Source organism: Strongylocentrotus purpuratus, unplaced genomic scaffold (assembly GCF_000002235.5).
Source record: "Strongylocentrotus purpuratus isolate Spur 01 unplaced genomic scaffold, Spur_5.0 spur5_scaffold_1, whole genome shotgun sequence".
In the NCBI taxonomy this organism is placed as follows: Eukaryota; Metazoa; Echinodermata; class Echinoidea; order Camarodonta; family Strongylocentrotidae; genus Strongylocentrotus; species Strongylocentrotus purpuratus.
This window is the reverse complement of record NW_022145594.1, coordinates 32,427,468-32,438,733: the sequence shown is the minus strand read 5'-3', so window position 1 is coordinate 32,438,733 and position 11,266 is coordinate 32,427,468. Positions and strand designations below refer to the sequence as shown.

General features: G+C 39.0%; 1 protein-coding gene across 2 annotated transcripts; it reads right to left on the bottom strand.

The window, feature by feature from the left end:
- Positions 1-670: 670 nt before the first annotated feature.
- Positions 671-5,450, bottom strand: LOC115921050. 2 transcript variants are annotated; one of them, XM_030978066.1, is made up of 2 exons: positions 3,835-5,450; positions 671-1,877 (listed from the first exon to the last, which is right to left on the bottom strand). In XM_030978066.1, the coding sequence occupies exon 1, from the start codon at positions 5,415-5,417 to the stop codon at positions 3,855-3,857; it is 1,563 nt and encodes a 520-aa protein (XP_030833926.1). In that variant the 5' UTR covers positions 5,418-5,450; the 3' UTR covers positions 671-1,877; positions 3,835-3,854. The 2 variants fall into 2 exon arrangements, 1 of the variants encoding a protein (XP_030833926.1); XR_004062718.1 differs by having other exon boundaries at positions 1,069-2,667; positions 2,730-5,450.
- Positions 5,451-11,266: the final 5,816 nt, after the last annotated feature.

Below are 11,266 nucleotides of genomic sequence, written 5' to 3'. Positions count from 1 at the left end.
ACACAGAAAGATGTATATGGGACAACACACATGGTGTCGGGGCTAGTACTACCCTGATTTCCTTATCTTTCTATGCTCATTACTCAGCCAGTATACATTTTCTTCCAAAATTGTTTGGCACATGACATTTATTTGTAATCTTGAACATTCAGTGTAAGTTTCGTTAGATTCTGTGAGAATTCATTTTCTTTTTTTACCAGAACTCAAGTTTATCTTTAAATATGAAGAAAAGTCGAAAAAACAACCTTTGACTGCAATCTGAAACCAGAGGAATGAACTCTAGAAGCGTTAATAGTAAGATTAAACGAGAACTTACCGTTTGAAGTTTGATCTTTATTTTATGAATATTTAGGAGGAAGTTATTACATGAGATCCCGCCAAGCGCATGCGCAGTCAATATTCAAAGCTACAAATGTGGCTACTCTCAATAGTAAGGAACAGGGAACTTACACTTAAGTTTGAAGTTTGGGTGGGTGAGGAGGGCATGTAATAACTTCCTCCTAAATATTCATAAAATAAAGATCAAACTTCAAACGGTAAGTTCTCGTTTAATCTTACTATTTTATTTCATATTTCGTCGTTCGAAATTACATGAGATTTTGAAGCATAGTAGTCACATTTGGAACAACCAACATGTACGGAAAAGTGAACACTGATTATGCAGATTGAATTGAATGCTTCTAATCAATGACTCACCATATTTGACATTTATTGTAGTCTGTTCATACATGTGGCAAAAACATTTCACATATAAGATGTCATAATGTTGCAAAAACATTGTTCGTTTCTGTATCTAGTTTATTCTAGACATCTGGTTTCTTAATCCCAGTTCTATTAAATAGACAGCTGGTCTCTTAATGCCAGTTCTATTGAAAAGCCTTCTGATGCAGTTCTTAAAGCAGTGTGCTATCTTGTAAGACTGCCTGGGTAAAGTTTCTCTTGTTTTCAAAAGGTTTCCTGTAGAACTTCCTAAACGTTTTCTCTGAAGACCATCCTGCTCGGGCTAGGATCTGGTCCATTGGAAGTGCTGCCTTGGCAGCTGCTGAAGTTGATGCTGCCCGCGTTGAATGAGCCTTATAAACGTTTGTATCCACACCTGCTCTTTGCAAGCAGGTCTTGATCCAGCGAGATAAGGTTTGAGTTGTTACTCTATTATGAGGTCTGGTGTAACTTACAAAGAATGAGTTCTCATTCCCACGAAGTGGTCCTGTGCGCTGGACATAATGTTTCACATATTTTACAATACACAATCTTCTATCAGGTGGATATGCTTCCAATTTAAAATTAAAATCGGTATTTCCTGGTTTGCTTTGCTTCAAGTGTTCATCCAAATGAAAAACCACAAAGCCCCCTTTCAGGGTCATCTTGTTAGTCTTCAATATATGCAAGGTTTGCACTCTCTGTGCCGATACAAGAGCCATTAGCATACATACTTTGAGTGTTAAATCTCTGAGGTTTAAGGAGTTTACTGGAGACAATTTTCTTAGAAAATTGAGGACTGGACTAATATTCCATATTTCTGTATATCTAGGTACGACAGGTCTGAGTTGAAAAACACCTCTCATCAGTCTGGTTATAAGTGGGTGAGTACTTATTGTCTGATTACTGTCAACGAGAATCAGAAAAGTGGATAAAGCGCTACGAGCTGTATTGATCGCACTGTAGCTAAGGTTCCTGTCATGAAATAAACTACTAAGGAATTCTAGTACCGTTTCCACCTCGGCTTGGAGGTAACTCGTATTCCTGCTGTGGCAAAATCTTCGCCACTGTGTGATGTACACTTGGTACTGCTTGCAGGTTGATGCTCTCCATGAAGCTGTAATGATATCCACTGTTCGTCTGCTTAGTCCCCGATTCTCAAAATGTTGCCGCATAACCTGCAACATAAGAGGTCAATATTAGCATTAAGAGGGTGGGTGGTGTTTAACACAGGAAGGAGTAGCAAATCTTCTTGCCTCTGGATAAACAGTGGCTCTCCTTCCATCATGCTAACCAACTGAGGGAACCACGCCTGAGTAGGCCAATTAGGGACCAGAAGTAACCCTCTAGCTTTATCCTCTCTGATTTTTTGCAAGCATTTGGGGATCATACAGAACGGTGGGAATGCATAGAATGCAAAAGGTTTCCAATCTAGCGTAAATGCGTCAACTGCAAAAGCCCCAGGGTCTGGGTGCCAAGTGACATATTTCTCTACTTGAGCATTTAGTCTCGAGGCGAACAGGTCTATTTCTGGTACACCAAAGTGGGAAACTATTCTATCGAACACTTGTCTGTTTAGTTTCCATTCTGTTCGATCATTAAATTTCCTGGATCTTTCATCTGCTATAGTATTGAGCCGACCAGGTACATGGGCTGCGGAGACCCAAATATTTCGAGAAATGCACCACTGCCAAATTTCTCTCGTCATCTTGTCACACATTGCGGACTTGCAGCCTCCCATGTGATTTAAATAAGCCACTGCAGTGGTATTATCTATTCTTACCATCACATGAACGTTACGCTTATTCATGCAAAAGGATTTTATCCCCAACCCAGCGGCTAGGGTTTCCAGGAAATTTATTTCATTGTTTCGTGCCCTTTCTGCCTCAAATTCATTCCAACGACCCCCTGTTTGCTTCTGGAGGTCAGTAGCTCCCCATCCAAGGCCACTGGCATCTGTGTGCAATTCTAAGTCAGGTTTTTTCCTAACAATTGGGGAGGAGGCCATAGAAATATTGTTCATCCACCACTTTAACTCCTCTTTTGCCTCAAGGGACAACTTCATCTTTCTGTCAAAATGACCCCTGTTTTGTCTGAGGGCTGCAATTTTGTCCCTTTCCATTGATCTATAGTATAAGGGGCCATACTCAACCGCAGGGAAAGTTGCTATGACCTTCCCAATCACTCGTGCTACCATTCGTATTGATGGGAGGTACGTGCCCATTAATTCACGGCATAAATCTTTCACTTCTTGTGCCTTTGTTTGAGGCAATTTAACAATCATACTCTCAGTGTTAAGAATGAAGCCAAGAAAGGCTAGTTCACGTGTTGGGATGAGCACTGATTTTTTAGTGTGAATGAGGAATCCTAATTCTGAGAGGATCTTGGTTGTTGCACTCACACTCTCTTTCAGCTTTTCTTTTGTTTCACCAATAATTATGGTGTCGTCCAAATATCCTATGACTGTATGACCTGCTTGTCGCAGTTTGGCAAAGACTGGCTTCAGCAATTTTGTGAACAGTCTGGGGGCTGTGCTGAGCCCATTAGGTAAGGCTGCAAATTGCCAGCGCTCACCCTGCCACATGAACCTCAAGTATTTTCTACTATTTGGGTCTACTGGAATGGAGTAATAAGCATCTTGGAGGTCGATTGATGCAAGATAACAGTGCGGAGAATCAAGTGCTTGGCAGTGTGGATGTTATCCATCTTAAAGTGTTGTACATTCAGACTTTGATTAAGCTCTGATAAGTCTAAGATCATACGAGTACCCCCATCTTTCTTGGGTCTCGTGAAGATGTTTGAGAGGAATTCTCCCTCTTCAAATGAGCAAGGTTCTATTACGTTTTTTGCTTGTAGAGCCAAGATTTCTTTAGTAATCTGATTTATTTCTAAAGGGCTCTTTTTGTAACCGTAGAGGGGCTTATTTCTTGAGGGAACCCCTTTCGAATAATCAAATTCGATCTCATAGCCTCGCACTGCCGATAGCAGAAATAGATCTGACGTTAATTCACGCCATCTACGATAGAAATATATCAATCGACCTCCAACAGGCACATTTGAGATGCATTCTTGTTGTAATGTACATGAAGTAGAAGGAGCATTAACATTCTCACAATATTCATATGTGCTACTTACCTCTTTGGGTAATGGTGTAGCTATTTCCTCCTTGCTGCCTGTGGCCGCTGGAAGGATTGGGTCTGTTTTCCCATGCTCATCGTCTGGGTGTGAGGCGGAGCTCTGTATGGTCTGCCTCGTTGGGTTCGCTGGCCTAAAAAAGGCGTGTTGTAGTTCCCACTTGCGGGCCTGCTACTTGGAAAAGTTTGTGATGTGCCGGTGGCACGGTTCCATCCTTGTCTGCGGTATTGAAAAGTGCTGGACGCTTGCGTCCTGTACGGATGGTACTGGGGGCGGGGTGTACGTTGTCCACGCACCACGCCAGATGCAGCTTTTTGTTGTTCTGTAAGATCTTTGACTCTCTTTGTTAAGTCATCGCCAAATAAGTACTGACTCACTGGTGTGGCAGGTTTGCAAAGATGTGAGTACTTGGCATTTAAGTCTGGCTTAATCTGATCTTTGCGTAAGCAGTTGATTTCAAAGTTTGTGTTACACAGCAATGCCAATGCATCCTGTTGTGTCTCAGATAGGCTATCGGGGGACAGAGTTTGAATAAAAGCTGTGAGTCCCCTTGTCAAAGGCTTTTGGATTCTTTGCAGTTTCAAATCACGGCTTCTCGTTTGCGAGGATAGGTTTTCCCATATTGCTGCATTCACTTTGGGGCAACACAGTGGAGTACAATTGCTTGGAGGAGGGTATTTCCCTCCAGCTTCCTCCAACACATTTTCCTCTAGCTGGTGGGACATGAGGTACATGGCAGACTTTGCTAAATCATCGTGGATCGCGCCACCAACCCCAGTAGGGATAGCAAATTTCTGAGCCAGGGCAGGAACTTTGTCCTCATTCTCCTGGTCTAAACCTGGTGCAACAGTTTCGTTGACATCACCCTCATCCATGCTGCCAGTGTCATATGACGTAGGGCATTGGCCCATGTTTCCAGTGTCAATATGCTCAAAATCATCATCATCATGTTCAACTTCACGAAATCTCACGTTCGTCGCAGCTGTATAAGCTGTCGGTGGTGTATCCCCTGTGGGGCGAGTTGCAGATTGACAAGGCAAAAAATCCACCATTCTCTCCATTAAGGATTCCAATTTGTCAAGTCTTCCTCGTAAATCCGTGAAGTCCTCCTTTTCTTCAGGCTTTTTGCCCTTCTTTTTAGGCCCAGAGTTCTTAGACTCATTCGAGGCAGGCTTTGCCAAGACACTTTTGCGTTTCGTATCGGAGGATTTCACTGCCGATGAGCGCTTTGGCTCAGGCTTCGTAGAGGGGCCCGCGGCGGTTTCGCCCGGGGAAGTTCCGGCTTTAGCCGTGCTCAGCGTTTCGCTGGTTTTCTGCTTGGTGCTGCCTGACGGAGACGCCATCGTGTACGTGGAAATCGGAACAAAACTTCGATTTTTGATATACAAACAGCACAGATTCTCAAAAGTCTTCCAAAAACATGAAAAAGGAGAGTTTCTCTCCCTAATGAAGTATTTTTTCGAAACCGGTGGTCCGAAAAAACGCCGAAAATTAGGTATTTTGACTGCTGAGGGAAAGTTACTTTCCCTGTAAAATTCAATTGCGCGGCGAATTGACTGCGCATGCGCTTGGCGGGATCTCATGTAATTTCGAACGACGAAATATGAAATAAAATAGCAAGAGGATCATAAAAATGCTCCATACCAATTGGTCCCCCATGCCTACTTCATGACCCAGGAATGACTTTTTGAATTTTCAAAAAACAACATTTTTAGCTTATGAATCATATTTCAATCTGGGTACTCGGGGTGTTTGGAGAATGGAGAAGTAAGGTACACAACAGTATGCTTTTTGGATTTTGAAGACATTTGAATTATGATTCATGTTGTTACTAGACTGTAACAGAAAATAAGTAATTTGGATTTTTGATGAGACAGGGCATAACGTGAGGACATCTTCTCCAACAAGCTGAATGTGTGAAAATGTTTGAATAATATTTTATGAAGAAGATATTGCAAAAAGAGTGGGGGGGGGGGGGGTATGAAGGAAAACTAACAAAGGTGAAATCTATTTAAGATCATCACAAAATGAAAGAATAAAAATAATATAAAAACAACCTTATTTGTAATAATTATGGTAGAGGTATTTGACAGAATAATGGAAGTAATGCAGCTTACTCAAAATCTGGATTATTGCTAATTTGAAGTACATGAGAAAAGAAGATAAGCAAAACATATATCTTGAACATACTGTAAACGCATCCATTAATCACAATTTTTGTTTAAGTCTTTTTTGTAACTGAATAGGCTAAACTGCATTTCCATGTGTTCATTCTCTGCCATTTTCAAATGATAACAAGATGAGTCGTGGAGACGATCAGTCGCTCAATCAATGTTTCCGAAAGAAGTCCGGCTATCGAAACTATGACTAGACCAAGGCTTCAGTTCAAACAAGCCTCCTTGGTTCAAACATCAACATGATAGTGTTTGTAGTGTGGTGACTGAAAGTATAAACACAACCAGACTACAAGATAACAACAAACCTTGCGAAAAACATCAAATACAAAACCATACAACATCTTTGATCCTGTATCCTGTTGTCAGATATTTAGACACCAAGGATAAATCCATACAGTGTAGTTGTACAAAAGTCTAGTTATAGTTGTGAACAGAGTCATAAAATATTGCTTCATTGGTCCTTCCCCCATTGTTTTTCTTCTTCTAATCTTTATTCGATACATCACATCTCAACTCTAACCTATATGAACGCATACTTTGCATATATTTCCTAGAGTTGCTTTGATGCAAACAAATTTGGAGTAAATATCCATGACCACAATTTATTTATAAAAGGACAGTAGCTCTGCAAACAGCTTGTATGCTGTGTAAAATTAAAAAGTACATAAACTTGACTTTCAATATGAACAAGTTCTTTACATTTAAAGGGTAGTCCCCTTCTTCCCCTAATTATTTTCCTAATATATATTGAAATGTAAGTATTATAAAATTACAAGTATTTTAAGGAATTTTGTCATTCCATAAATAACCATTAAAAAAAAAAAATTGTATAACAAGTTACATACTACATGTTCAAACATCAAACGGATCATGTCTTGTATCTTCTTGTACATGTTAAAATAATCCCTTCAAAAATTTCTACTTCCAATAATCCTATAAAAAGGGAGAATGAATGATATTGCAGTGAATTGCAGTGAATTAAAGCTCAGATATATACAAATACAGGTTTGTACCATAAGACCTGCACAGTTTGAATAAATGAAGCGAGACCAATAAAGCCACAACAACTTCCTAACGCCTCTGGCATCAAACCAAGGTCTCTTTATCAAAACGAGAAAATAGAAATCAATTTTATATTTGAGACGGGAGTCAAGTCGTTCAACTTTTGGACACTGCATGAAAACGGTAGGAGGGAGAGGCCACATGCCGTTGGGTATCCGACAATCGGTATGATTGACTGCTTGCAAATTGGCATCGTTGTACATGAGGGCTTCATCATACATGCACATGTATGCAGTCATGTATGTAACGGGTATGATTTTTGAAGGGGTAATCAATATATGCGTGGACTATGTCTAGCATTTAGGATTTTAGACGCAGGATATTGATTGACATGAAATATGCATGAAATATGTTCATACAAGCATACCGGTAGGCCTTTTTATGGGATGTGCAAAGTATTGGGGTACATTTTTACCTTTCCTACTGAGAGTGAGAGCCGCAAGTATGTAAGGGGCTCAACTATACTTTATCAATAAATGAGCAGGTCACATTGAATGAAGGCCCAAAACTCAAATATAAATAGAATACCGGTAGTAACTAAAATGACATGTAGCTCCTTTTTAGAATAAACAATTTTTTTTCTTTCTTCTAAGTCCTACATGTAGTTATACTGATAGCATTGCAGCTCATTCACAGAATTTTCTTAAATATGGTACCTTAACAAAATTCTATGACAAAATTTTCTTGAAATATGCAAGGGGATTTGATGGTAACTGTCATGTAGGCTTTAATGACTATTTCCTTGCTCTGTACATATCCAGTGCTCAGTAAATCTAAGTCACAAATGCATGTATGCATGTATGCCTCTTGCATAGTTGTTTACATGTACAGTATAAGGCATAAGATATTTTTGAATTTTAATTCTTTGCAATGATACAATAGCTACAATGTGACACAATGCAATTCATTATGTCTGTCTTGTGTGACGCTCACTAATCAATATGTCTTGTCACTTTTTATTATGCTCGACAATGTATCACTTGTTTAGATTCAAATGTGACCAGTAGAATCATATTCGTTGACCAAAAGTCCAATATAAATGAACAAAAGCCAAGCCCATCGCAAACATCTCTATTCAAGCAAATCGCACAAAGGCCCTCCTGGACTCAGGGCAGTCTGCCTATTGTTGGCTACTGCTGTGTCCAGGGTATTGACAAAAGGGCTTTAAACTCTCACCTTCAATTTAAGGCCACTTCATCGTCTCTAACTTTCCTGTAGTGCGGTGGTACATCATGTAGACGTAGTGATGCTACACTCTCTGTTTCAACACTTCAATTACAAATGGGTATTGTAATTTAAATGACATGATACAGCTGTAATTCATTGTACATCTATGTACAAATACACACAACAATCTATCCAGCCTCTGTTGTGCATACAGTGACAGCCTCTTGATGGCCAACACTCTGTAAAAGGCCACGTACATGATGTACATGTAACTGTCTAAAGTTGCCCTTTGTTTCCCTTGGTAGAATTCGAGGGTCGGTTTGAGAGTAGGACCTACTTGTTATAAATTTTCTACCATTTACATTGTATAGGCCTTGAAAATGGGTACTATAAGACAATTTATTTATATAAAATATTTGTATATTTTTTTACAGGCTGCATTAAATTAGGCTACAGTACTTGTAGATTTCTACCCTAAACAACTTTCATCCATATCAAGTCAGGCCTATTAAAGACACACCCCCCCTTTCTATCTCTTCTCTTCTCTTCTCTTCTCTTCTCTTCTCTTCTCTTCTCTTCTCTTCTCATCTCTTCTCATCTCTTCTCTTCTCTTCTCTTCTCTTCTCTCTCTCACTCTAGGTCTCTCTCTCTGAATAATATCCCAATTACCCATTGCCTTTGCATGAATGATTCATTTTGTTGGACTCCATTCACAAAATCTTTTTCTCTTCTTTTCTACAAAGTTCTGTCTTCTTCTTTCTTCACTTGCCTTCCAAACATTGTACATCTAAATGCACACATGCATTGATGAGAGTTTAAATGAGTGTCAGTCATGCATATTGTGGTTGTACAATGTACACAATGGCGAGCGGTGTGTCCGTTAGAAGTGTGGCAGCATGCATTGTACCCTTACATGGAGCCCGAACCGAACCTATTGTTCTGTCTGAATGGACATCACAATGGCATCAAAGGTCTGGAACAGGTCTTCAGATGCATGTAGAACATGGCTATGGCTATGGCAAGACAAGTGCAATGCCAATACCGCGTACTTGTTATAATGGATTTACAAGTACATGTACCATCTAATCACATCAAAAGATGGATAAAGTGTGTCAAGTATGATCTCATTAAAGGGACTATGTCCCATTTGCAGGCCAAAAAAATGAAAAAGTTAAATTCCAACTGCATTTGAAAGATAATACTAATTTAGAACTTCCCTAAGAAAGGTGGGGCTTGAAAATGTCTTCAAGTGGGAAAATAACGACTATTAGTTGTAAAATCGACTTTAGGGCTATAGAGCCCAAAAGTAATAGTCTTGATTTTGATTTATCATTATTGATTTACCAATAGAAGCCATTGGACTATTGTACCGAATGGTCATACGTTTTATGCTGCGCAAAGATTCAATCAGTTTAATCTTGGCCATCACAAAAAGTGGGTTATTGATGTAGACAAATACTCATGTACCCTTTACAACTCTTTTCATGTATGTTATTACCAAAGAAGAAAAAAAGCCAGTCAGTCACTCAATAGTGTCTGACAGTGAAGTCTAGCAAGTAAACGGTTTTCCTTGCATAATTTGAATATGAGGACGCTGCTAACGTTTAAATTTCAGAGATAGGACATACATGACATATTCATGACTCCTGCAAAGTTCTACAGCATTTGAGGTTGGCTGCAAAAGGGACATAGTACCTTTAAATGTCCCTATTTGCATCATTTTCACCATCCTTTTTTTTATTGTACTGTATTCCCCTCTCATATTCTATTTTATCTACAGTGTATCTTTCGATGTGATTAGAAAAGTGGAATGCCGGTACCAGGTACCCGTTAATGGATACAATCTAATCACATTGAAAGATAGATAAAGTGTTTGAATTGTGATCTCATCAAATGTCCCTTTTTGCATCTTTTTCACCATCTACTGTATTGACTGCCCCTCTTTATTTTGTTTACAACCTCATCATTTACAAAGTCAAAATGTTATCATTTTCATTTACATTTTGCTCGTATCAAAAAACCCATACAGATGAGAAAAGAAATTTCAATGTTATTGCCACCAGTTCACAATTTTTTTTCAAGCGCTAGCCTAGTGCATGCAGTCCTACACTGCACTGAACAATTTAACCTCAACATTCACTTTGTCACAAAGTCAAAATATTGTAATTTTCATTTCCAATTTTTGCCAATATCAAAATATGCGCACAGATGAGTAAAGACATTCTAATGGTATTGCCACCAGTTCACAATTTCTTCTTCATGCGCTAGCAGAGCTGCCAACCTTGTGCGACCAAAAAAAGGAATCATGATGGCAAAAAAAAAGGAATTTCAAGCAAAAAAAAGCAATTCATAAAAACTAAACTTACAACCACGCGTGACACACTTCCAATGCAGAGATGTTCATTCATCATGCTGTTTTTTCCATACAACCAGGAATTTTTTGTGTGGTTATTTTGGTATTATCGGCAATTCATTCTTTTTGAGAATATTTTTCTTTTCAAGTATGTTTTAAATTTAGTTTTCTGTTGAATTTGGGATCAAATCACCATTTCAGGGTAGTTGTTTGACATGCGGTATGTTATAAAGAAAAAAAAAAAAGAAAAAAAAAAAAAAATTAAAAAAAAAGAAGTATTTTATGAAGAAAAAACGTAATACCAAAATTTGGAAGAAAAAACGGAGTAATTCCGGCAAAAACAGAATGGTTGGCAGCTCTGCGCTAGCCTAGTGAATGCAGTACGTCCTACCATGAATAACACCATGGTCCTACACTGCACTGAACAATTTCAAATTACGCTGGGTCCCTTACACCAAACTCTAGGGTCAATGTGCAATGTGTTTAATAGAGCACCAATGAAATTAATTATCTAGTCAGGCAGAGACATACTTCTGCATGCTAATTCCATAAAATCCCATCTTAAAAAACGTTGCACCTCGAGCAATATGCCTGCATGCAGACAGAGAAACATGAATACGGCGGGTAATCTTATATATGGGAAGCAGTTAGTGTAAATCAGCTTTTGCGCCTG

Excerpts from the sequence above, each read along its gene's own strand:
- LOC115921050 (XM_030978066.1), bottom strand. The coding sequence starts at position 5,417 with ATGAGATCCCGCCAAGCGCATGCGCAGTCAATTCGCCGCGCAATTGAA.